This window comes from Trichoderma atroviride, chromosome 5 (assembly GCF_020647795.1).
Source record: "Trichoderma atroviride chromosome 5, complete sequence".
Lineage (NCBI taxonomy): Eukaryota > Fungi > Ascomycota > Sordariomycetes > Hypocreales > Hypocreaceae > Trichoderma > Trichoderma atroviride.
Genome location: NC_089404.1, coordinates 1,868,209 through 1,893,793, shown reverse-complemented (window position 1 = coordinate 1,893,793; position 25,585 = coordinate 1,868,209). Strand labels below are relative to the sequence as shown.

The 25,585-nt window shown below is 47.7% G+C and overlaps 10 protein-coding genes across 10 annotated transcripts; 5 read left to right on the top strand and 5 right to left on the bottom strand.

Moving 5' to 3' along the window:
• Positions 1–30: 30 nt before the first annotated feature.
• Positions 31–258, bottom strand: TrAtP1_009860 (uncharacterized protein; the record flags this gene model as incomplete). The annotated part of the gene is made up of 1 exon (XM_066114474.1): positions 31–258. One exon carries the CDS (start codon positions 256–258, stop codon positions 31–33), a length of 228 nt encoding a protein of 75 aa, XP_065970570.1.
• A 1,774-nt stretch (positions 259–2,032) lies between these two features.
• Positions 2,033–2,470, top strand: TrAtP1_009859 (uncharacterized protein; the record flags this gene model as incomplete). The annotated part of the gene is made up of 1 exon (XM_014091097.1): positions 2,033–2,470. The coding sequence occupies one exon, from the start codon at positions 2,033–2,035 to the stop codon at positions 2,468–2,470; it is 438 nt and encodes a 145-aa protein (XP_013946572.1).
• A 2,432-nt stretch (positions 2,471–4,902) lies between these two features.
• On the bottom strand, positions 4,903–6,118 carry TrAtP1_009858 (uncharacterized protein; the record flags this gene model as incomplete). Its single annotated transcript, XM_066114473.1, has 3 exons — positions 4,903–4,984; positions 5,046–5,103; positions 6,091–6,118. 3 exons carry the CDS (start codon positions 6,116–6,118, stop codon positions 4,903–4,905), a joined length of 168 nt encoding a protein of 55 aa, XP_065970569.1.
• Positions 6,119–6,692: 574 nt separating this feature from the next.
• On the top strand, positions 6,693–7,130 carry TrAtP1_009857 (uncharacterized protein; the record flags this gene model as incomplete). Its single annotated transcript, XM_066114472.1, has 1 exon — positions 6,693–7,130. The coding sequence occupies one exon, from the start codon at positions 6,693–6,695 to the stop codon at positions 7,128–7,130; it is 438 nt and encodes a 145-aa protein (XP_065970568.1).
• Positions 7,131–7,853: 723 nt separating this feature from the next.
• Positions 7,854–9,482, bottom strand: TrAtP1_009856 (uncharacterized protein; the record flags this gene model as incomplete). Its single annotated transcript, XM_066114471.1, has 2 exons — positions 7,854–9,292; positions 9,356–9,482. 2 exons carry the CDS (start codon positions 9,480–9,482, stop codon positions 7,854–7,856), a joined length of 1,566 nt encoding a protein of 521 aa, XP_065970567.1.
• A 1,152-nt stretch (positions 9,483–10,634) lies between these two features.
• Positions 10,635–12,062, top strand: TrAtP1_009855 (uncharacterized protein; the record flags this gene model as incomplete). Its single annotated transcript, XM_014091101.2, has 1 exon — positions 10,635–12,062. One exon carries the CDS (start codon positions 10,635–10,637, stop codon positions 12,060–12,062), a length of 1,428 nt encoding a protein of 475 aa, XP_013946576.1.
• A 16-nt stretch (positions 12,063–12,078) lies between these two features.
• Positions 12,079–13,075, bottom strand: TrAtP1_009854 (uncharacterized protein). The gene has a single exon (XM_014091102.2). It carries the CDS (start codon positions 12,917–12,919, stop codon positions 12,200–12,202), a length of 720 nt encoding a protein of 239 aa, XP_013946577.1. The 5' UTR covers positions 12,920–13,075; the 3' UTR covers positions 12,079–12,199.
• A 2,488-nt stretch (positions 13,076–15,563) lies between these two features.
• TrAtP1_009853 (uncharacterized protein) lies at positions 15,564–15,902 on the top strand (the record flags this gene model as incomplete). The annotated part of the gene is made up of 1 exon (XM_014091103.1): positions 15,564–15,902. One exon carries the CDS (start codon positions 15,564–15,566, stop codon positions 15,900–15,902), a length of 339 nt encoding a protein of 112 aa, XP_013946578.1.
• Positions 15,903–18,248: 2,346 nt separating this feature from the next.
• Positions 18,249–19,348, top strand: TrAtP1_009852 (uncharacterized protein; the record flags this gene model as incomplete). Its single annotated transcript, XM_014091104.1, has 4 exons — positions 18,249–18,463; positions 18,520–18,753; positions 18,809–18,883; positions 18,937–19,348. 4 exons carry the CDS (start codon positions 18,249–18,251, stop codon positions 19,346–19,348), a joined length of 936 nt encoding a protein of 311 aa, XP_013946579.1.
• A 1,750-nt stretch (positions 19,349–21,098) lies between these two features.
• TrAtP1_009851 (uncharacterized protein) lies at positions 21,099–24,378 on the bottom strand (the record flags this gene model as incomplete). The annotated part of the gene is made up of 2 exons (XM_066114470.1): positions 21,099–23,209; positions 23,259–24,378. 2 exons carry the CDS (start codon positions 24,376–24,378, stop codon positions 21,099–21,101), a joined length of 3,231 nt encoding a protein of 1,076 aa, XP_065970566.1.
• Between the last annotated feature and the right edge of the window lie 1,207 nt (positions 24,379–25,585).

Genomic DNA, 25,585 nt, shown 5'->3' with positions numbered 1-25,585 from the left:
CAAGGTGTCCCATTGCGCTACCAAGGTGTCTCATTTCCCATCACAAGCATGGTAGAGATGCATGATGAAGTCGAAGATGTCGGGGCTTTCTGGCGACACCTGCCGCATAACGATTCTGCTTCCATGCCATGCTGCGCGTGCAAGGTAGTGGGCATAGAGCTTGTCGCGCTCGCTGAGAGCATCGAATATGGTCTTGATCTTGAGCTGGTGGATTGTAGCGCCAGGAGGCGGAGCATGGAAGCTCTCGGCGGAAGACATGGAGATGGAATACTTGAAGGCAATTATGATGAAGCTGGGTAGAAGAGCTTCAGGGCCTCGGAATGGGGAGAGCTGTGCTGTGGTGCCTACAGGGGACGTGCCTACAGGGGACGTGCCTACGGGGCAGAGGCCGGCCTAGGAAGAATCGTGGTCCGGAATTGCTGGGCCCTGGTGCTTTGCTGAGCTTCAAACACGCCGTTACTTCAGACGAACGAGAGTGCAAGCATGGAGGAAGCCTGAATTTTGCTTGCATTGGCGGTATATATTGCTTTGTTGGATGTCTATGACGCTACATGGCTCTAGCCCCTGAACCTGAATAGACGGCGACGACAGAGGCCCGGCGGCAAAAGGACTCGAGCCAGCCGAGCTGTCCCAGACTTGGCTTCATCTCACCTCTAGACGGCCTATTACGAGTTTATTTGGCATTCTTAGGGGTTTGACCAAGGATGCTGGGAGTCTTGGCCTATTGAGTGCCGTGAGAGATGCACATGTTATTTTTCTCGCTTCATACGGTAGGCCGAGTACGAATCAAGTGGGCTGAGCATCTTACTTTTCATCTAGCATTTGATCAGCAGTCTATCCCTATATTCATTAAAGTCTGGTCCAGTTAGCAGGTCCTCTAAGTACTCTACTGGCAAACCGCACTCAATGATGGCCACTTGTTGAATCTTACAAACCGCAGCATCACTGCAGTGCTTAAGGCCAGATACATGGACATGGAGCCATATGTTGCGGCCAAGTGTTTGCCAGATCTCCTGGCCGCAGCAAATGCGCTCACAAGCCGGCTGCATTTCGCCAGGTACAGGTGTCTGCGTTCGTCCGATGTGATGAGACATCTCACTGGCCAGTGATACCTCGGCCTGGTTTGAACCAAGCACTTGAATCGTCAGCCTGGCGGATTGCGACTCGACCCGAGAGCATCGACTATGCGTTGTGCCCAACCCCGCCCTGCTGCATATATTATTCATGTTACAATGCCTTCCAGGACCCAGAAGAGTTCGTACACGTGTCTTGGGTCCAACGTGGAAACAGGGGCAGCCAGTCAAAGGCTGGCCTCATGGTAGCACGCCTTATCTATTTATGCTGCTCTGCGCGTAACGTGGGACGAAAAGACCCCCTCGATGGCTGCTTATCAGAGGTGTAAGTGATAACACCAATTCCCCATGTTCCACGTATGTGTAAAACCACGAACTAATCGTCTTCGGGCATTGTGCTACAAGGGCGTTGAGCGACGTGTTCGGGGCTCTCGATGTCGTACGTATGCGCAACAGTATCCCGTGATTGGTTTTCTCCATCGCGTCACAAAACATCCGGCCTCGTATATGCAACATGCTGCAGATGTATTAGCACAGCGGTAATCTTTGGACAAAGGCCGTTTGAATCACAAGGGCCTTTGGGGAAAAAAACATGGCTGCCGGTAGAGAGCCATGCTCGGGTATATAGAGCAACACGTCTTCTGCACACAGCCTTGCATCTCCAGACTCATACCATCCGTCAAGCAACTTGTTTCTCAAAGATAATAGAGCTCAAGGTTCTTTATATTCCATTCCCCCAAATGTCAAACAATCGCCACGTCCGATTCGCTCTGTCTTCATCAGATGACGGTCTTCAGCCTCCTCCGCGCTCGGGCAATCGTACCCCTCCTCCTTCATACCAAAACCTAGGTCGAGTCATTCGTGACTCAGGTGTGCGAAGAAGCAACTGCGAATGCCAGAAATACCGCATGAATGACCCAACAGATGAATAGGTTGACCAATTCAGGACACCTGCCAGAATGGAGAGCTTCATGGAGATGGCCAACCTGAAATCTCTCAGCTATGAGTCGGTGCTGCAGTTTGGCAAGATGAACAGTAGCAGCAACGCCGTGGTTACCCGCGAGGCAGCGACGGAGGAACAGTTCAGATTCGAATCCGGAGAGGAAGCCTTCGATGCTATCAATGCCAACGCAGGCTTTACTGAATATAAATTCTCGCTCGAGATTGAGGGGCCAGGGTCAAGGAAGCAGTTCACCACCACGGAGACTACCAAGCGCAGAATAGTCAGAGACGCATGTGGGGTTCCATCTCAGTCAACCGTTCGGGTATATAAAAAGGTTGACACTACTGAGCTGCAGACCTGGTTTGAGGGCGAAGATTGCTATGTGGCAGCCACTGATGCAGGTATTGTCCGTGGCAATATCTTGAGAGAATCTTATCAATCATGGGACAATTGATGGCCAAGGCTGGGCCAAAACAATTCAACCCAGGGCCTTTACCGAGATTCCTCTCGAAACCTGTCTTCTTCTCCGCGTTCAATCATTTTTAATTTTTTTTTATTTTCCAATTCCATCTCTCGCATTTTTATCTGTTCATCAAGAGGACGTTGCTATCATTTGCCTCATGGCCGCATCATGGGGGTTTTGAGCTGGTAATATGGATTATAAGGCAATCGACGGACTGACAGCTTCTTGGTTATTGGCGGTATCAAGACAGGTCTTTTTTTTTTTCCAATCCGCCAGCGGTCCCTTTGAATAAGAGTTTTACTGCTTTAAGATTGTACTTGAACGAGTTACTCATTTGCATGCATTGTGTAGCAGTGCATTTATAAATATAATACAAGGCATCACTCATCAAGTGAATCTATCCGTGAATGCTTTGATGATTCGTTTATTGTATGTTGCGAACTGGAGAGCTAATTATATTTGTGTCAGTGGCATCTGCCACCAATCTGGGCCAGCTATTTGGGAGTTTGCTTGTATAATCTGCGGACTCATTCCGCATTGCTTTGACAAGGTACTAATTAATAGACATTGTTTACATGTATTACAGTCGGCAGAGAATGGCTGGGGTAAAACCATTTTATCCTTTAAATTTGTGCAGAGTTGAATCTGTCACATGTACACGTATCGTACTCATATGCCGCGCAATACAAATGTCTTGCCCGCCCGTTCATTAAGCGTCTCAGTCCAGCGAGTCTGGCCGGTACAGGGTCTCCGCGCTTCATTTGAACAGAGTTGTACTGTTCATACGGGTGTCCAGCGTATACCACGTCCTGTTCTGGAGACTTCCTTGTTTGACATGTATAGAACAGGTGCAGAACCTCGGTGGAAGTATCAACTGCATTAAGAAACTCCCAAGCGCGAATACTAGGGAACCAACATGTAATGTGTAAGTGACGTTTTAATATAATATGCAGGGCACAAGCTCCAGTCACTCATCACTTACCCGGTCACACTATCACGGGAGACCAAGTCTGCAACATTGGTCTTCTCCAGCCATGCACTATCAGTAGCCCAGATGTAGACTATAACAAGCCACGCTCCAATTAAGCTTTGATTGGAATCATTCCTATATTGAGAGAAGACAGCTCGTCTCCCGCACGTTATCTCAGGGGGGCGCATTGTCGAGTTTTGTGCGATGATGCACTCGGCCCATATATCTCGGATACTTTCGCCATGAGAATATGGACTCTTCACTGCTTCCAGCAGCCAATTGCCCGGGTAGGTCCGATGTATAGGCCCGTATAAGCATGCGCCATGGTGCCTGTCCATCTTTGTATCCCCGGGGAACATGGTCAGACGATATCAGCCATCGAAATAGTGGTGTGTAGAATGGTGTTAGCGGACGACCGATTTTGAACGCCAACCATGCATCGTGCATGGCAACAGCTATCCGTCGCCAACGATGCCTTGCCATTTTCTCAAGTAAGAACTTGTTCCAGTCTTCGTCTTCATGAGGTCTTTGCAGCCACAATGGAGACGATTCATCTTCTATCGGCGGACAAGCGTACTCGGGGAGCGAGGGGCAATGGCAGGGGATATAGTGCGTGCAGCGAGGTTTGACTACCAGCGTAGTTGATGATTCTGCAGCCGTGGTTGATGATTCTGCAACCATGGTCGATGATTCTGCAAGTGCCCTGTCCGTCAAGTAGCTGGCTTTGGTGAGTTGAAACTTTGCATCATGTGTTGTGCATTTGGTTTATATGTCCAGAGGGATCGGCCCGACGCAAATGTAAATATACTCTTGGTGGGATTGGTATTCTCATTATGACGAGGCATGAGGGGGATGGCGCGTAGCCACAATAACAGTCACTGCACAAAGCCAATCGATCGTTGCATTAAAAATAGGGAGAAGTTATCCAGCACCCCAATCTTATTATCCAACACCCCAGCTGTAGCACAACAAGGCAGCTAGTCTACATATTAAAATGCACAACCACTAAATAGGTACATATAAAAGCAGTAGTAGCAGTAGTAGCAGTAGTAGCAGTAGTAGCAGTAGTAGCAGTAGTAGCAGTAGTAGCAGTAGTAGCAGTAGTAGCAGTAGTAGCAGTAGTAGCAGTAGTAGCAGTAGTAGCAGTAGTAGCAGTAGTAACTACAGCTGGAGTGCTAAATAACATAATCGGGGTACTAGATACATAACTTCTCTCTTTATTTTTAGGGTGTTAGATAACAGAACTCGGATGCTGCATAATGGCTCCCTAAAAATAATTATGTTTACTGTAATTATGTCTATTGAAGAAAACCACGGGTTATCATGAAAATGGCCTCAATGGCCGCGACCCACAATGTCACCCTATATATTGTGCCAGTCCTGAAAATTTTAAATCAGTAAAATAGCTAACTACTAAAGCATACCACAGGAAAAACACTCACACAAAAAACAACTAGTCTTTCGTGGTGTCGGCGGTGATGGCGCGAATGGGGCGGCTGCGGAGGGTGCGGGGGGAGAGCAGAGGAAACACCTTCCTCAAGACTGATATGCCGTCAGTAAAACGAAGCTATTCACATCCATCAATTCAAGACTCACTTAGAGGGGGTGATGGTGGCGGGCGTTGGAGGCGCGGCCCCAGAAATGTGGTTCGTCTCTATATAAATACAGATTAGCAACAGTGTATTTGGACAGATCATTGGATGGTGAGGGCCTGCATACGACATTGCTGCAGAAGAAGAAGAAGATGATGATGAAGAAGAAGAAGAAGAAGAAGAAGAAGAAGAAGAAGAAGAAGAAGAAGAAGAAGAAGAAGAAGAAGAAGAAGAAGAAGAAGAAGAAGAAGAAGAAGAAGAAGAAGAAGAAGAAGAAGAAGAAGAAGAAGAAGAAGAAGAAGAAGAAGAAGAAGAAGAAGAAGAAGAAGAAGAAGAAGAAGAAGAAGAAGAAGAAGAAGAAGAAGAAGAAGAAGAAGAAGAAGAAGAAGAAGAAGAAGAAGAAGAAGAAGAAGAAGAAGAAGAAGAAGAAGAAGAAGAAGAAGAAGAAGAAGAAGAAGAAGAAGAAGAAGAAGAAGAAGAAGAAGAAGAAGAAGAAGAAGAAGAAGAAGAAGAAGAAGAAGAAGAAGAAGAAGAGAGAAGAAGGAGAAGAAGGAGAAGGAGAAGGAGAAGGAGAAGATGGGGCCGAGAAAAGAAGAAACAAACAAACAAAAAGATTTGGAGAAACCAAGTAAGGTTGCTGGGAGCTGGACGGATTCTCAATAATTCCGAGGCTGAGTGAGTGTGACTTTCCATTATTGTCCCATTGTCACTTTCCGTCTGCAGGCAGTCGAGTTCACAGTAACAGAAGACAAGGCAGGTCAGCCAAGGCCATATGCCAGTCGTCCTTATTTCAGGAGGCAGGATATATACGATCCCAACGTAGCTCCTGCCCCCCCAACGCTATAGGTACGTAATCATTAGTCTGTTTATGGTGAATTTTGGCGACGTTGCTGCCTTCTCTGACTCCACCCCACTCCGCACTCTACTTGCCATGTATTCACATTGCCAAGGCATATCAATGATCTCATGGATCTGAGATGGGCAAAGGAGTTTTCTAGAATGTATATTGGCCTGATACTTGCTTGCACGTGCGTGCGTCGTGTTCTTACCATTATGCTGACGAATCACGTCCGGCATTGTTCTTTTATGTGGTCTGTATTACGGTCTGTATAAAAAACCTTTCGGACATGGCTCTGAAGTCCACTGCCATGGTTCACTTCTAATAGAGACCTGTCAATGTTTTGTTCGCTTACCAGACAATGCGATTGGTGAAATACCTCTGATACACCCACGTAGAATCCCGCACACGCATTGTATTGTCTTGCTGTCGGTATATTCAGCAGATTGCGTCTGGCCCTCTCTGATATGGACCAGTCCCACCGAAATTACACCTTTCATCAGTTTTTGCATACTTTAGAGCATCGAATTGGTTATCCCGGACGGCCTACCATGCTGAGTAAAGGCCAAGCCTCAGCTATCACGTTTCTTAGCGGCCGTATAATACTATCGTGTTGGTATCACTGCCCCGGGCTTTGTAATGCAGTTTATCGGGCCACGGGGCTTCCACTCTGCGGTCTTTGTGGCCCAGCTTGGAGTCATCATGGCGATGAGTGCTGTATTTTCTAATGAGCACAGCTGTCACACTATCACATACCGCTATGATAATGAATCTAACATCGAAGTTGATTTGTTTTGAGCTTTGACTTGTGAAATGTTGAACCAGCACATTCCTCTAGATGAAATGAATGATGGCATACTGAATGCAGCAGTTTTTGGGCAGATTATGGTAGATTCTTGGGTATATAGTGCTGCTAAGAAAATCTCAAAGGACCAACGCGGCCGTTATAAAAGTGACAAGCCCAAACTTGACCTGCCATCCAAGCTTGTTGGCGGCACTCTTCGAACTTGGCTGACTCTGCGCAGCCTGTGTCTTCACCGCACTCCCTGCTTTCCTTCCAATCACCGTCGTGGCCGAAGCGTAGCCGTTTGCGCCGACGACGCTGGGACTGCCCTGGCCGTGAAGAGCGCCGTTGTCGTCACAGTTGACAAAATCCTCGACGCAAGTACAGGCCAAGTACGGATATCCGCTCTTGTCTCCGTCACATTCCATGGTCAAGCCGAGAAAAGGAGATGTCGTAGCCTTGTTTGACTTGTGAAATACATTCAAACTGTAGGCTGTTGTCCACGCAGCCGGCGTCTGAGCAGATGGGCTGTGAGCAGGTGAAGACTCTGGGATGAGCAGTCTGGACGGGTCCGCCGCGGTTGTGGATGACGGGGGCAGTCATTGCTGGAATCTGGCTGCTGCAGTACCGCTTGTCTCTTGATTCTGAACTAAGAAGGGCGTCTTGATTTGCTGAAAGTGACGAGTGTTGGGCTGAGCGTTGAGTTCGAGTGTCTATTCCATATGCCTCCAACATGTGATGTGACGGAGCGTTGGTTATGACTGAGACCAAGTTATAACGCCAGCTTTGTCAAAGGCATCGGATTTGAACAAATTGCAATTCCCATTTGAATTGGCCAAGGCAGTGCAAACAAGGTTATAGATTCCTCAGCCACGGTCATCTATAGCGCCAACTGCTGGCATGCAGCATGCTTGATTCAAGAACAACAGACATAAATAAGGGAATGGCGGCAGAGGCCAACAGCCACAGTGGCAAATGGATATGGTAGCTGCTAGCAGCGGTAGTGGCTGATGGTACACTCTAAAGCGCCAGCTGAATCTTGGCACGCACGTGATGCATTCATCTTCTTAAAGCTTCACATTGTAGCTAGCACTCTGTCGATAGGTCAACGTGATTGTTTCTCGCGCTTGGGGGGCGATTGTCTCGGATTCGACAAGTTTCTCCTAGTCAACCGGATATCATGCCCAGTTTCATGCACCGTTAGACCCTCCACTGTCTTTGGCCTTGTCTCCGAGTACCTTCAAGACGTGAGTTCCCCTCGCTTCTAGGTTGAAACGGAACTTGTTAGGCTGCACATTAAGGCCGGTTGTATAGTCGTACAACGGGACCTCGACGCCTTTTAGTTTCGAAACCGTACAGCCCCAGCCGACACGAGCAGCTGCAATATTCAAGCTTCGTTCTGCAATGGCTTGTCCCGGGCAAATACGCCTGCCGAATCCAAAAGCGCTGAAGTTTTGGAGATTCGGAAACTGAGTCAAAGGCTCGCGGTAGGTTGGCCAACAAGGCTCCAGCCAGCGCTCGGGGCGGAAATTCTCTGCATCTGGATAGAGAGCGGCATCTCGATGGATCGCCCACTGGTTTGCGTGAATGCTCGTCCCCGCCGGGAGAAAAACGCCCTCGTAGACGTCGTCTTTGATGAGCTGATGCGGCACGCCGCCGGCAGTGACTGGCCTCCACCGCAAGGTTTCCTTGACGATTGCCCGTACTGTTGGGAGGCGAGGCATATCGTCAAAGTCGGGGAGACGTGAGTTTCCGACGACGGCGTCGAGTTCCTGCTGCAGACGCCGCTGCCACTCTGGATGATGCACCATGGACAGCATAAACGACATCAGAGCTGCAGCTGTGGTGCCTGCGCCAGCTTCAAACATTGTGCCAATCGCATACGCCGCCTCGTCCGTGTTCAGGCCAAAAGAGTGTTCCTTTTCCAGCCAGCTTCTGCAAAAGGAGGGCGTCTGATCTCCGTTGGCAATCTCAGCCCGAACGTCGTCGATATTCTTGCGAAACAGACTCAACTCGCGCTGATGCAGACCATCTGCTTCGCGCTTGAATGGGGCCAGCCATTTTGGAAGCCACATCAGGATGGGAAATGTATCAACAAGGTATGCGCCTGGCGAGATGACTCGTTCAAGAGTATGCACCACCTCCAGAATGTCTCTCACAATTGGCTCGTCGCCAGTCTCGACCGTTTTGCCATACGCCAGCTGAAGAACAAGACCGGCCGAGAATCGTTCAAACCACGTCTCGTAATTGTTTGGGTCTGCCAAGAGGTCTTTCAGCAGCCGAAAAGACTCACGCATCTGGACAGGCTCATATGCCGGAGCAGCGGATTCCGACGCAAGGCTGTGCATCAGTTTTCGTCCCTTGCGCCAGAGATCATTGTACGGGAGCAACACAGGGCGCAAGTTGTGGCTGAGGAGCTCGCAGCTCATGGGCAAATGCGGCCGGCTGGAATAAATGTTGCCTCGTCCCCGGAGGAGGTCGTTGGCGATCTTCTCGGTAGACACAACGACGTGACGGTTGCCCGCAAGCGAAAGGCTGTAGAGCGGGCCATACTGGTCTGCCCATTGCTTGAATTTTAGCCATGAGTGTGTAAGAGGCACCTGAGGCAGATTTCCCAGAATTGGGACGCCTGCAAATCTCGCGTCAGTATAAATCATGGTACGTTTGTATCTCCTCGTCATGAAAGCCATACCCTTGGGGCCGCGCGGTAGCTTTGTACTGGGAGGAATGCGCACGTCGGAAAGTAAATAAGATCGGAAAACAAATGCACAAAGTATAGCTGCGAGACATAATCCTGCTAGAGCGCTCACGACAGCCATGATTGCAACATGAAGTTTGAAAGCAGCAAGTTCTACGAGTTCATATGATGCTGCTGGATATCTCAAGCATTTAGCGCAGCAAATCTCTTTAATATTCCAAGAAACTTTCTTGAAACAAGAAGATCAACGGCAATGGGACTTTTCCCAGAGAGAGGCACAGCAGAACTATATCCGAGTCAGCTTTAACAAGCCATGGCTGCTGATTCTCTGAACGGGCAACCATAGTAAGCACTTGCTGCGTCTTATGCGAAACAAAGGCAAATATTCCCAGCTAAATTCCCAAATAAGTTTTTAGTATGCATTTACCCCACAACCGATATATCTGATGTTTAACATTTGAAAGGATGCAAGTATTTCTTTGTAATACGGGGCCAATCCGATCGTGGACCCGGTTGAATAAGGTCTACCCATTTACCACAAGAGTATATCGTTCGACGGGATTTACAATTTCGACGGACAAAGTTTATTCGGCCTCTTCTCAGAATATAGACCAACTGCTGTCGGAACAAGCAACGGAATGCGATATGGATGGGCATGTTTACTCGACCTGGAAACCTTGGACAAGTTTGTGCGTTCTGTACATGGCTGGGAAGCCAAACATTGGTCTTCCCGTCGCCCACCGCAATGTGAACTACAACTGTACTCCATCTCCCTCGCTCTGGAACAAGCTCAGCCCGTCTAGCAACGATTACTCGCCTGATAGCAATCGCTTCGGTAAGTCGTAACCGCTGCCCGCTGTGAATTTGAAGGGTTGAGTGTTGACCGCTTTGACATCTGAGACCATTTCTCTGTCAGTCAATGTAGAGTGCTCCCGTGTGGACATGTAGCTGATACGAATTCTTAGACCCTTTTTCTGGAAGAGCTGGAGCTTCAAAAGGTTTAATCGAGACCTTGCGCGCATAGAGAAGGCACGAGAGAAGGCTCGCTCAGCTTAAGACAGGTAGCATAGTGGGATGTTCAAGTCAAAAGGTGTTGTTGGGTCAAAGTCTGGGTGCGACGCGTTACAGGTAGTCTCTGTCTGTGCTTTTGGGTCTTTGCTCACTGGACTATTGTGATCTGTTTTTCTTTTTTTTCTTTTTCTTTCCCTTTCCTTTTTTTCTTTATTAGAGTTTAATATTTAGAGACTTGCTTTTGCCATTTTGCCATTTAACAATGGGGATTACTACAACGCTCATTTCTGGGAATGACGATGAGACTGCGGTGTTTGCAGAAGCCTTTGATGGCGATCTTTCGTTAATTTTTAGATTTGATGTCGATATCTCTCAGCCGCTCAGCACCAGCAGCCGCATAGTCACCTGCTTTCACGAGATCGAGGTTGACGACGAGAAGAGGACACTTCCGGACAGAGAATCCATGCGGCAAGCAGTATACGATCTCATCTCACACGTCTGGCCTATTTGCGCATCCGATCCTTCAATCCGCCTTCCGGACGTTGTTTTACACATTCAGCAAGACGATCGTGGCGAAACGACGTTTACAATCTCTCACGAGGGTGTTTTTCAACGATATCTCGCGGGTCTTTTGCCTGTTAGCTCTGTTAAGGATGCTCTTATCCGAAAAGTTGGTGTGACCGAACCGCGTTATGCATCACTCGAGTCCCTTAAATTTTCCCATAAACTTGGGGGACGCGGAGGGACGACGATTACTCGTTTCAGAGACCAGAAAGATGGCGGACCATACATCTACAAGGGACTCAGTTTCCGCCTATTTCTGGAAGGCGATGCAATTTATAGACCCGAGCGAGATACGTTCCATCGTGAACTCAAGGCCATCTACTCTCTTCCCAGCCATCCCAACCTCCAGCGTACTCCGTCCTTCCTAGTTACCACTGGGCCACCTCAATCTGCAAGTCAGGGCGTTGGAGAAGAGAACCGTGTCCTTTGCGGAATGTTGTATCCGTTTTTGGAGCGGCAATCATTGCAAGAAGTAATCAACCAGAGCAATGAGAGCCACACAAGCCTCCCTCTGGTGGCCAAAGCGAAATGGGCGTTCCAGATATCATCGGCAATGGCGACTGTGCACTCATCGGGACAGTACCACATGGACTTGAAACCGAGCAATATCCTTCTGAACAACGAGAATGACGTGGTTGTGATTGATTGGGAGCAATGTGGTGCGTCTCCGTTCTTCCTCGCACCAGAAGCGAGCGGCTTGTGGGACGTTGAGGTCGTCGCAAACTCAGAAACAGATGAGGCGCAAGAGGCAAAACCTACGATGGCATATCGAGAGTTCATAGGTCCGCTGCTTGATAGCCGTGGGACTTGGCCAAGGCGGAATGTATTCCAATTGTGGCAGCGCGAATGCCCAAGAGCGCTGGAGGCTGCCGAGATCTACAGCGTTGGGAAGAGTTTATGGGTCATCTTTGAGCAAAAAAATGATGACTGGGTTTATGAGAGGAAACATCCGGAGGCGACAACGGTCGAGTGGACTCCTGGGAGCGACGGCGTGTCAGGAGCATGGAAGGATTTCGTATCTCGATGCATGAGCGTGGATCCAAACAAGCGGCCAACATTTGAGCAGGGAGAGAGATTTTGGGAACAGGAATGGAAACAGCTTGAGGAGAACACGAAGGAGATGTGAAGATGCCAATGTGATTCAAGCTCCGAGAACTTTGACTCTATTGAGCAATGATCTATGAACGAGTCAAGATAGTAATAGCAACAAGCTATATACTCCTTACTATCCAAACTGTTCATCGTCTAATTTTAGGCTCACGCTTAGTAAGAGTCATGATACCGATGAACATGAGTAAACAACCGCTTTCCATCCTCGTCATAACGGAAAGGAATCACATTCACTCCATCTATATCTCGAGGCTCGTAGTCGAGATTCATCGCCGCCCAAGTAAACACTTCCTCTCCATGATTATCCCGCAACCAGTGAAGAATCATGTCCATACCCGCCATAGGACCGGAAGCCGTCCATATGTTTCCATCGACAACCCACTTCTTGTCCCTTGTCCAGTTCACCTTGGGATACTTGTGCTTCACCCATTCATACTCAAGGTGGTTGCCTGTGGCATTCTTGCCGTCCAATACACCCGCTATGGCGGCGACGAAGGAACCGGTACAATTGGTAAATAGAGGCTTTCCTGAAGCCACGTGATTGCGGATGAATTCAGCGTATCTCGGATCGAGAGAGAAAGGGCCGGGATTGGGGCCTCCAAGGAAGAGAATGTCTAGCTCGGGGCAGTCATCGACAGTACACGTGGGCTTTACAGTAAGGCCAGCCGTTAGATCGACGGGATCGCGAGAAAGGCCAATGTGCTGGAAGACAAATTCTGGTGCCTTTGCAACTAACGAGTCGGTAACAGTTGGCGTGTATATTCTCATGCCGTCCATAAACTGCTTGGTACCGCCGAAGATCAAGTCAAAGGGAGCAATGACATCGACGGCCAGGTAGTGGTAGCAGAGAGAGCCGATAACAATAGGTGCCATATTGATATGAGCTTTGGAAAGTTTTAGCTTATGAAAGAGAGTTTATAAAGAAAGCGTCGATGACAAAATTATGTGTTCATGACATGGACAGGTTGAAGTACTTGTGTCCCCTGCTCTGCAGCTTGAACCAATCTATGGGATAGCGAGAGTTTTATACCTTCCGAGCGCATTAGCCGTACCATATCTTCCAAAGGCACCAGAACAAGCTAGTCTTTTTAGGGCTGCCGAGCTTCAAATGTTTTATTGACGGTATCAAATCAATGACGACACTCTCGGTGCCGAATATGCACGTCGGAGTTATCAATTCCGGCTCAACTGCAATTAAAACTTGCTAATTTGCACTTTTAACTTACTCATATGTGCTCAAAATTACTCATATGCACTTAAATACTTATTAAGCCGCAATAGGTGGTGTGGTGTGTGTGGTGAAGATTAGTCAGTTGCAACAGCATGATGCATGTAGTTATGTGCTTCCTAGCTCTGGTTGATGTTGTGAAATTCTGATCTGGAACACAATGTGGGCTGAACCAATTGGAAATAAGATCTAAAACATTTTATTTCCGGACGAATAAGAATTTGGAACAGAGAGGGCAGAACACCACTATTATGTTTAAACTACAAGACTATTCGTCAGCCACGTTTCATTGTCAACAACGTACTGTTTCCATCAACTTGTTCAGGGCCTATAGGAGTTCTTTCGTCAAGATATCCAATCCCTCGTATATACTCAAGTCTTTTACTTTCCTCTTACTGGACTTCTGAAACATGCAATATACAAAGTCTACTGTTTAATAATCTTGATACGATTCAGTAACAACGGAACTGGACAGTCTTCTCTGGAACATTTGAGCTGAAATATGGAGCTTATTTTGGGACATGTCTAACGCTTTTTAGGCGTTGTCATCATTCAGCTATAGTACGCTTGACTCCGGCCCCCATCAGCTACCGTGGATGCAGAGAGGGAACAAGATCTTTCCATGAGCAGGTGAGTTTTTGCTTTCTGGAATTCCTCTATATCACAAGCTGCTGCTGATAGACATACGACAATATGGGCTATCGGCACCACATGCTATTACATTATCAGTATACCGAGTTGCTCAGCCGCCAAAAAGCCGGCGTAGCGCTTGTTCCAGAGGCCTCTAAATCCCCTGAGTCTAGGGATGCATAAAATGAAAGGCATTTAGTCATGACCTCGAATTTTCTATTATATGCCATACGGATTTATGGCTGTTTGGACTGCTCTTGCAATGTAAAATGCGTTTTGCGTGGTATTAGTGCTGGTCTGGCGGTATAACCTTGATGTTGGATCACCCCTAAAAACTGATAGGCCTGTCAGCCGACTAAGCCAAAATTGCCATTGCATGCCATTCGGATAGTTATGCGCAGCCCTAGTTTTGTTCCCGAAACCCATGTTGTTTATAGGCTGGTTCCAAAATATGCCTAAATAGACGTACGATACATGGGCCAAGATCTGGCGTTTCACTGATTTCCGCCTCATAGTTGTTCTATCCAACAATTCGTCTCAAATATATGCATGTAGATGGAGACAGAAATCGGAGGTGCTGAATCCCCCAAAAAGGCTGATCGAGTTAGTTTCAGCCATCTCATATCTATAGAATCTATTACTTAAGAATTTACAAAGCATTTCTTTCCTAAACGTGTTTCTTCATAAGCAAACGTTCTTTGCTCTATTTTGAGCTACAGAGGCAGTCAAATATGAATTACCTACTCTTTTTGGCGACAGAGGTCCAATAATACTCTGTACTTCACCGCTGTTTACCACAATCCCTGCAAGCAAACTGTGGAACAACTCGCCTGAAAGTAAGCGCGGCCATAAGGCACGGAATATCCATCGAAAAACAATTGATTCGTATCTACTTGGTACCGGCACTAAGAGAGATAATCTCTACTATATCTGTAGTGCTACAGGCCTCTTCGAAATGTTTACTAAACTATTTTTAATGGCACTAATGAGCTGTACTCAGCTCGCAGTGCGCCCTTCTTATGTTGGGGCAGACAGGTTCACCACTTAAAATGGGTGTAAAATGTTAATATGTTTCGCTTATTCGCTATTGTTGAGAGACTTGTACAACAATGGTTTCTTTCTCAGACTTGCAGATGTATTAGTATTTGAGTAAGCTCTACCGCATGGTGTTCCACATACCCACCTTCAATCCTGGAAATAAAAATATTCTAGTAATCGTTGCTATTCCCCAAGGCGCAGGTGCAAACTAAAATGTGCCCACCAGATAGGTATATCGTTCTGGCAATACAATATGTCCCACCCACATAGTGGAACTTCTGGTAAAACACGGCTATAGAGTAACCAGTCATTATCCGTTATTTCTATTTAGAATTACACGTATCTCGTTTGAGGGTGCTACTTGTGCTTACGATTACTTATTCGGTATGCCGGCTATACCCCGAGCTGCCACCTTGTTGCAGGCATCGGGACATCGGCGTTGTTTCAAGAGTTCTTGGGTAGTCTATAGTAAGCGCAGCAGTATTAGTGTTGTCAGTATATATATGGTCCCAGACTCTTTGTGTCTTTCTCAAAGATATAAATTGACCATGCGCCGTCAGTGTCTGGCATGCAAAGTCCCTACAATCCCTCACGACCTTTTAGTCAAAGCACCTAGTCACAATGTACTTCTCAACGACCTCGTTTCTCGCGGTTCTCACCGCATCCATTGCTTCTGCACAGCAAATGCAGCTCAACTACTACAGCGACCAGTGCAGCAGCTATCTTGGTTCAGTCGAGGTGTCCTGGGCCACCAACTTATACGCCGGACCCCCGAACTGCTACAACTATCACTTTGGCACCTTTGCGAACATTGCCGATTGCTGGGCTGGTGGCTGCGTGTGCGACTTTTACCAAGGATCCAACTGTGGCGGCGGTCAACTGTACGAACAGGCTTTTGGGGGAGGCAACTGTGTTCTAGTTGATGGAGCGAATTCTTTTGCATGCTACTATGGCATGTAAGAAACAAAGGGGAGAAATTGGCTCGTGGGGCAAGCTCAAAATATTGAGCATAATGTAATACGGGTTATGAGGCTGGAATTGGGGAGAGGACTGGCAAAATTTGTTTCAAGGGCAATATTAACATGCGTATACATATGAAATGAATAAGATACGACTGCAGCTGGATCTTTACACAATAGAGTACATGTATATAGGCACAATCAATTGCCATGATCAGTCATCTTTCTCGGTTCCATTGTAAAGGTAGTTCGGTAGGTAACATTCGAAGTCATTGTTGTAATAGTAATGGTGTCAAAGTGCGTAAAAGATAAGAGTCGAATACACATTTTACGTTTGTTTTCGACTTTCAATTTGCATCTCACGCTTTATCTGCAAGCTGCACGAGTCTACTTGCGCTCCTGCTAAAGTCCCATGTAATCACAATATGTATCTATACAGAGACTAACACCAAAAGAAAAAAAGGATAAAAAGAGAAAGAACCAATACTGGCTGTGCAGATGGCCATTGTCGTGAGCGTATTGCTCCTAGAAGCTGATAGCCCTAAACCGAATTGACGCGGGGGTAAGCACCAGGCAAGGACTTTGTTAATATTGGCAAATGATGCATGTTATAATTTGCCACAGTTTTCGTAAACGAAGGCAAGCCAGTCGATCCGTTATTAGGCGAGTCGTGTTATCCAGGTTTGGGTACTTGTATTCGTTGGAAAAGAGTTTAAGCCCCTTTCTACTTACTATTTTGGCGATAGCTTTAAAAATGCTCAATAGTTCTTAGTATACTGCGGGCGTATACTGCTGTAAATGCAAAGTTAGTAAATTGCGGAATCGAGGAGAAACGTCTTGACGAAGTAAACCATCTTCGGCCCGATATACGTCTTTCACTTATGGTAATGAAAACCAATGGCTTCCCCTCCATGCCTTCTTCCCGAGTACATAAACTGCCATCTAGTCCTAGCATCCTTTTCCCTCTTCCAGGACCATCGAATATCCTACACTTGCTTTGTTTCATTTATCTACTGTAACTTACAGCCGATATGTAGACAAAACTGATTGTGAAGACATGGGCTTTTCACTGGTAGCTGCCGACCAAGCGAACCTGCTCTATTGTCAGAACACCGACTCAAGCAAGTTCCATTTCTATCTATGCTACGAATCACTCTATACCTATGGCTGATACTGATACTGATATCTACTGTAGTGCTACTGCGGAACGCAACTGCTTGAGCCTCAAGTGGTCTTGGACAAGGGCTTCTGCAGTGGTCTTTGCGAGATTTTTAACTCAATGAACTCCGCATCTCCGGCGCCTATCCCTTGTACCGCTTCTGATAGAGCGGGATCAGAGTTCTTCCAAGATTGACAGATCACAACTACGCCTTCCTTTGCCAACGCACCCACCTCTGGTATAAGCATTCCCAATGTCACCCACCTGGGGACTACATGCCTTTGTCGAGCGGGTAGTGATCCATTCTCAGCAACGTTGACGTGTGAAGGCTGTGCTGCAAGCATCTATAGTAAACACCCGCAGTATGAATATGTAGGGATATGTGGCTAGGCACTGCAATATGTGTCGGTGTTGAGGTGCGAATGGTGAATACTGCGTATAGCACAGCAAGTACTATGGGAGTTTTATGTCTCCGAGTTCATATAGCCGAATGTAGCCGAGAACTGTTGATAGGCTTTGAGAGCGACTGTTGTTTATAGATGAATTGTCACTGGCTCAATTGCCATTGCAGCTTGTTCATAACCCTACATGCTGCTATACTATTGCCGGCAAACGAATACGCCTGCAACCGGAATAAGTCTAGCAAATCTCGAGTAAACTAAACAGCACACTGAATCAATACGTTCCTTAGAGTCCACACTCTTGCCCCGCTTGAACATTGCTACAATAAAATCCTTCGCGCTGGTCGGGCCGCGATTCTAAACTAAGCCCGGACCGCAGCGAGGAGGACTTAGCAATGGTAAATTTCCTAACGCCGACGACTTCATGGGGCTATGTAGAAATGCAATGATTCCAAATCTCCCATTAATATCGGTAATTAATAGTGGTACCTGTCAAATCCTCCGGATATACGGGAACTCCACAGCTGCTCTAATACCTTGCTAGTACCTTGTTTTCGTGGGAATCTGGATTTGGGTCGGAGCCTAGTATCTATTCTAGAGAAAAGGCCTACTTTTGCAAGGCCCTTTCCCTTGCACAAGCAACGTCTATGCATACGAGTATTAGAGGCCGGCCTTCATACAAGAAGAACGGCAGCCGACCACTAGCTCACAACAACAATCATCTCTCGTTACGTTTGCTACCCTTGACGCTCTAAAGCCAAAACTAGAGTTCACATCCTATTTCATCATGCCATCATTCAACAGAATTGCAGTCTACGGACACCGGGGTTGGGCGAGCTCAGCCATTGTGGACGCACTCATCGCGTCCGGTGCGCCACTGAAAGTGCTCTACCGTCATGATTCGGATGTGAGTCGTCTTCCGGATGACTTGCCTAAAGTTGCAGTCGATCTAGATGATGAGGAAGCTCTTATCGGCGCACTGGAAGATGTCGATATCCTCATGTGAGCTGTGACCATGGATGTCTCATTACGCCTTCACTCTTTGACACAGATCCCAGCTCCTTGGTCGGCCACGAAGGTGTTATAAAGCAGTATAACTTCATACGAGCCATTCCAAAGACAAATGTCAAGCTCTTTGTGCCATCTGACCTTGGCTATCGCGTTGATGAGGAGATGGCAACTATTCCTGTCCTAAAGGCCAAAGCTGAGGTGGAAAAAGCCTCCAAAGACGCTGGCATACCTACCACTGTGGTTTTGCCAGGCAACCTTGCTGAGTCGACATTTGACTCCCTGTATGTATCCCAATTGGGTTCAGTAAACTTGAAGGCTAATCCGGATAACCCAAAGTCTTCTTGGGATTGACGTTGGCGGCAATCGAATTGTTTATACCGGCGACAGCGAGCACCAGAAAATGAATATCTGGTGAGTCTCGTTATGCCGGACTTTTGCGAGAATCTGCATCTAACAGTTTTCAGTACGAGAAAGTATATTGCCGCAGCTTACGCTGCGATATTTACAAAGACCCCAATATCTCAGCTTCAGAATCGGAGCATTGGGCTTTCAGAATTCATCGTTACTGGGTCTGACGTTGCTGCGGCGCTGGAACGCAAGCATGGGACACCTCCCCAGATCTTTCGGGCGAGCGTCGAGCGTGTTACCAAAGAAATCGAGGCCCGTCTGCAAAAGGACGATGTTTCTGCGATATCGCTTGCATATCGCCTACCTTGGGCGACCGGCAAACACTTGGAACTTGTCGGTACTGATGTTTGGGACGTTGCAGGCTATCAAAAGACAACACTTGACAAAGTGGTTGTGGAGGGTGATTTAGAGCCGTTCAAGGCCTTTCCACCTCAGTTTGCCGCACTCATGGAGACAACATTCTTTTAATTCATGTGCCTAGGTACATTTAAGTAGTATTCCATCACAAAAACTTATAACCATCAGCGGGGTTGAAGTCCAGAAGACAGAGTCATCACTCAGTATAACTTTAGCCGATACATCCCAGAAGGGTGGTAGCCATAGGTAGGTACACCCAAATCAAAGCGGTAGCAGCACCCACCAAGAACTTTGTTGTATCGGCACCTGGTAAATGTTGTTCTTGACGCAATCTCGCCCACTTGGATGAAACTTGAGTTCTGTAATACTAAAAGAAGACAAGATCGGCTTTTTTTTTTGTCATAAAGGGCATAAGCGGCTTGGTTGGTTTGCGGCTCACGTCTGCAGGCAATAGTTGCACTAAAGTTGGCAGACGCAACTTTACTAGCGCCAATCAATTTGATTCGCCAACATCTCACAGGATTACCTACCTCATCACAGCCTGCCAGCTGCTTCATGACTACAATTGACACGCAAAACAAATGAATTCGAAGATAAAAAAGCAAAAAAAAGAAAACATACAACAGCCGGTGTTCGCTGATGGTCACCCACTCAACTACTAATCTGCCGGTTAGTGGCTTATCTATGGGGGAGCAGACGGGACCCCGAGTTTTCCACTACCTATGGTCGTATGTACTAGATATTCTACTGCAACAACTTATAACCATTAGCAACAGCTTTATGAGTATGATGTTAAGATGGACTTACACGGACCGTAAGAGGTAACTTGTTATAAGAGAACTGAGCATATGACTTTACAGCTGCGAGCTGAGCAAAGTTATTTCTATCTATCAGTCTTAGGAATTAGAGGCTAGATAGCTGAGTGTGCGAACGGTTGCATTAGGAGTCTCGACGTTGGACGAGGCGAGTACGTAGCGGCGTAGTATCTGTTTGATTCCTCCAGGCATCGTGACGCAGCAGCGTTTGATTACAAACCCTCGAGACAAGTCCTTCGCATTTCAAGGAGACAAAGACGCTCCCACAGAATGAGACAGGTGCCTTAGCACCACCCAAAAGAGATATCCATTCATGCTCGTTGCGGAGTGTTGGCTGGATATACTTGGTACATGTCATGGCGTTATAGAGAAACTTCTATAAGAGTAAATGCCATTAGTGGCGCCTGGCTATATGTATTTCTCGCAGATTCTATTTGCCCAAGACACCAGGTATATAAAGGGAGTGCAGAGCGGGTGGTGGGTGGGTGGAGGTTATATCGACGAAGATTTAGCACCATGCAATTGGAGCAGCTGTACAACAGCCTCATTCTTGTTCAACACGGCATGCGATAGCGGAGCCCAACCGTTATTATCAACCGCCTCAATCTACGCACCTCGGTCAAGCAGCAGCTTTATTAAAGCCTTACCCTTCCTTTCCATAGCATATGATAGCGGCGTCCGGCCGTCCTTATCAGCCGCCTTAATCTGTGCGCCCCGGTCAAGCAGCAGCCGCACAACAGCCTCATTCCAGCTCCTGCCTACGGCATGCGATAGCGGCGTCCGGCCGTTATTATCAACCGCCTCAATCTGCGCACCTTGGTCAAGCAGCAGCTGTATTACAGCCTTATTCTTATTATCCTCCGCGGCATATGATAGCGGCGTCCGGCCGTCCTTATCCGCCACCTCAATCTGCGCGCCCTGGTCAAGCAGCAGCTGTATTACAGCCTTATCCCCCCCTTACCGCGGCATATGATAGCGGCGTCCGGCCGTACTTATCCGCCGCCTCAATCTGCGCGCCCTGGTTAAGCAGCAGCTGTATTACAGCCTTACTCCCCCCTTACCGCGGCATATGATAGCGGCGTCCGGCCGTACTTATCCGCCGCCTCAATCTGCGCGCCCCGGTCGAGCAGCAGCCGCACAACAGCCTTATTCCCCTTTTGCGCGGCATACGACAGCGGCGTCCGGCCGTAATTACTGGCCGCCTCGATGTGGGCACCGCAGGAGAGCAGCGCTCGGAAACAAGCTTCATGACCATTGGATGCTGCATAATGCAAAGGAGTATTGCCAAGCTGCCTATCTTGTTCGTGAATTGTTGGTGTCATGAACCCGAGTAAGTGTCTTAAGAGTAATAGATAGCCGTGCTCCGCAGCGTAATGGAGGACAGTCGTGTTTTTTGAAACCGAGAACCCTTTATGGTAATCGATTTCATCAATAATCTTGTCTGAGGCATTGAAATGAGCCTGGAGTACCTTGTATACCTCTTCATGGCCATTTTTTAAAGCAGTGAAAATAGGGTATTCGTATCTCTCTCCTTTCGGATGAGCATCAAATCCGTTGTCAACTGCAGATCGGACAAGAGACGGTAGGTTGTGCTCAGCAAGGATGTAAACTAAAGAAGCCTCGGTTGTGTAACGACGAACTGCATACTCTTGAAACAAGTTGGACAAATGAAGCCAGCGCTTCAATGCGAAGTTCTTCAAGAATGTAATCTGAGAAATACCGTCCTCGGCAGAATTGGCATGATGAAGAACATGTCGTGTCGCATAGTCAAGAAATGGAAACCCTTCTGAGAGTCGAGTACGTGACTGTTTTGCCCTCTCTGACGATGCGGTAGGCAGAGCCTGTGGCACGATTTCGGAAATGTCAATGTTGCAATAATTATCACAGCATTGTTTCAATCGATCGTGGCTGTAGCTTTCAAAGTTTGCTGCGTGATTGGGCCATAATTGGCGAATCCCGTTGTCCTTGATGAGAAAATCGCGTACCGATTCATGAATGAACTGCACAGTTCGCTTCTTCGATTTGACAAGTTCAGCAAGGCCTTTCGAAGAGCTAAGAAGATACAGCTCCATGGATGTAGTGGTAGTGGATGCTCGATCCCACCTAACCAAGTTCTCAGGGCTTGGGTCCAGTCCCGATACGAGGGCAAAGTAGTACTCCTCACATGTCAAGGGTCTTGCTGCATACAAGATCCACTGGATGCAAAGTAACAGATCGTCCATATTCTGATTGTCCCGGCAAAGTATATCCTTGAAAAGGTTACTAAGCCCATCAGGCAGCTCCCTTAGTCGCCGCTTTACTGCCCACATGCGGCCATCGCGGAACTCTCTGTTAAGTATGTCAACGACGAGTACCACCCACAGGAAAACTCCTGATGCTCTCTCTAGGATTTCGGCAGAGACTTCCTGAGACGCCTTGCTGTTGCCAGCTCGTAATTTGCTTCGGACATATTTCTCAAGGTCTTCGCCATGACCTAGCTGATCCTCTAGGGTGAGCTTCAATCCGTTGCGTATCTCGATATGCGGATAGTGGCGACTGGAAAAGCAGATGTAAATCTTTGTTTGGCTTTTGGCAGCTTGATCTCCAAGGTCTTCAAAATACTCGACCATATTCTCAACCTCAGATATATCACATTCATCAAGGGCATCGATGAAGCAGGTGATCTGTCGCTGGCCAAGTCTGGTAACCGCATGAGTGAAAAGAGCCTGGAGCGTCTCGATATCCCAGGTAGCCTGGTTGTGCCTCGCTTGGAAGATGTGGTCTGAATCGTGTAGGACGTCCGGGAATTTTTGAATGACTTGAAAAAGTAATGACCGATACATTCCCTCGGTTGACTTTTCCAGCTGAACGCCTCGAGCGTTGAAGAAAAAAGAGATGACGGTTGCGTCGGCTGTTGCTTTCCACTTATTCTTCGCGTAGGTGTAGGCAAACTTCATCAATGTTGACTTCCCCGCGCCGGGCTTTCCATTGATCCACAGGAATCCATGATGACTGGAAAAATGGATTGGTTCAAGCCACTCGACGTACTTTGGGTGGCCAAGCAACCATTGGCAAGTTTTGGAATGTTGAGTCTTGATTGTTGCATGGCGCGAGTCAATTTGCTCAAACGTCAATGAGCCCAACACTGCCTCTATTCGACTCTGGAGCAATGCTGGGTCTGCGAGGAGATTAGTCAAGACTCTAACATTTGAAGTTTTAGCACGTACCTGTTGTAGGATATGTCGCTTCAGTCTCCCTTCGTTGCTGTGTAGGTATGACAGACAGGAGTTCCTTGGCGTATGCAGCAGCGACAGCAGCGGAATACTTCTGCCAGGCCTTGTTCTTGTGAGAATCTGAGTAGTCGCAAATTCCGCGAATGGCAAGGCAAGGAAAATCATGCAGCCCTGCAGCCTCCATCTCAAAGCAGATGACGCCAAGTTCCTCCGCCATCTTAGCACGAGTCTCGCCATCCTTGACGACCTGGTTGCCAGATGCAATTTTGCCGTAGTGGATTCTGGGGACTGCCGTCTCCCGATGAGGTCGTTCTAGAACCTCGGATAAGCTACAGCGCTCGCAGCTGTCCATCTCTTGCGTATGCTTGTATGTGTGACGGAACAGTCGATCTGGCAAGCTAGGTTGGGCGTATGAGGTCATTTGCTCGTTTTGGCTAAGCATGTCCAAGAGGATGCTGGGAATTCTGCTGGGTGCGTTTTCATAATCTGCTTGTAGCTTGGACACAGCCGTCATGATCGCGTGAGGGGGTGTGGTGGTGCGGCCTGTTCGCTGAAACTGGCCGTCAGGCAAGACCTTGCCCAAGTCGTACTGCATCACTTCGTTCCCGACTACAACATCTCCTAACCGTATGTCGATCCCGCCATCGGGCACTCCACCACCAATTCCAACCATTAATCGAATGGTGATCGAGGAGAAGCTTCGACTCATATTGCTGGCTACTGTAGCGGCGTTGTTTGTGCCGTATTGGCTCGCTGGAAGGCATGCGATGACAACATTATGCTCAGCAATGCTGCCAAACGTGTAGGTATTGCTATCGCCTTCCTTGCGGGGCAAGGGGACGTGAATGCTGTCTAGCATAGCGATTGCCGCAGCCATCTCGATGGGCAGAGCGCAAACCCAGCCAACGGTGTAGTCGCAGTGGCCAAGGCTTTGCCAGTGGGCATTGTTCAATTGGTGTCGTTTCGAGCGGATCAAGTGTGCATCATCACCGCTGCGAGTTCTTTTCGGGAGCCTCCATGATCTGCTGCTTTCATCAGGCGGGGCGAAATCAGGTCTCGGTTTGTTGAGTATGTGCGCTGCTGGGGTGGACGAACCCGTCATGTGCTCATCCATGCCTCTTCAAACGAACTTTGATGGGCTGCGACAGGTGCAGCAGAAGAGGTAAATTTGGGAGCAAGGGCGGAGGAAAATGAAGTGAGCCGCAAGTCAGGCTGGCGGTTGGAGCCTGATTTTCGCTGGTATTTTAGACATTGTGATTCGTTGCGTCACCGCAGGCATTCAGCTGTCTGCAGGCTGTGCTGAAATTCTGCCTTGCTGAGATGCACACGTCTGGGTACTTGAATAAGAACCCGGGCCTTCTGACGCTTGGATGTATTCGTTACTTGAGTAGACCGTTACTCGGTCAACCAACAACAGGATCGATGAATGTGAACGTTCGCCGAATTGCACCGCGCCTTGTTTCCATTGCAAAAGAAGGATCCCATGCTAATAAGGCCTGCTGCAGATCTTTAGATTGGATGCAGGGGTTTCCCAGTGCTTGGAGAGATCCTCCTGGCTGCCTCTGAAAAGCTGGAGGGCTGAATGCGAGCAGGGATCGCCATTGTCAGGGCGGGGAGCGGATTAAGCCTAGGGAATATGCTTCGCGCTGGCTAGATCGATTTACTCCCATCTCGGGTTTCTCTGCCAGCCCACATAGTTAGAGATGATCTATATCATATCAACACTTGTTGTGCTAACATATCCCACATGTATGTTGCCGGAGCTTTTGAGTCCTCTCGTTATTTCCTCCTCACTTCTGGATTGGATCAGCGGTCTTCTTACACATCGGCTGAAGCGCGGCGGGAGGTGGTAATACACGCGCGAAAATGAAACTTGCCATACAGTAAAAATAAAGACCTAGGCTCCGGCCAGGTGCGTAAGCTGAAATAGGGGATCGCAAATGGAGGAGGTGTTCAAATAGCAAGTCAGTATCGTATCGCATAGGCCTTAATAGTGGAAACCAGTTTCTCCTACTTGTACTACCAAACGTTAATGTAACGGACAGTTGGTTTAGTCATGCCTAACGCCAAACAAAGGATAAGGACCATCCTTTGAGGAGGGAGATAAAATCTACCTTACTCACAAAAACATCAAAACAAAGCAACCAAGCGACAAACTTAACTATAAACAGATTAAACCATTCAAAATCAAGCGAAAGATTTCAGACACCAACTACGAACTGTCACTACCACAATCAATGTAGACCCAATTTTTCACATCTCGCTTTTGGAACCAGCACCATCACGGGCACAGCTCAATAAGACCACCGAGCTCGAAAACG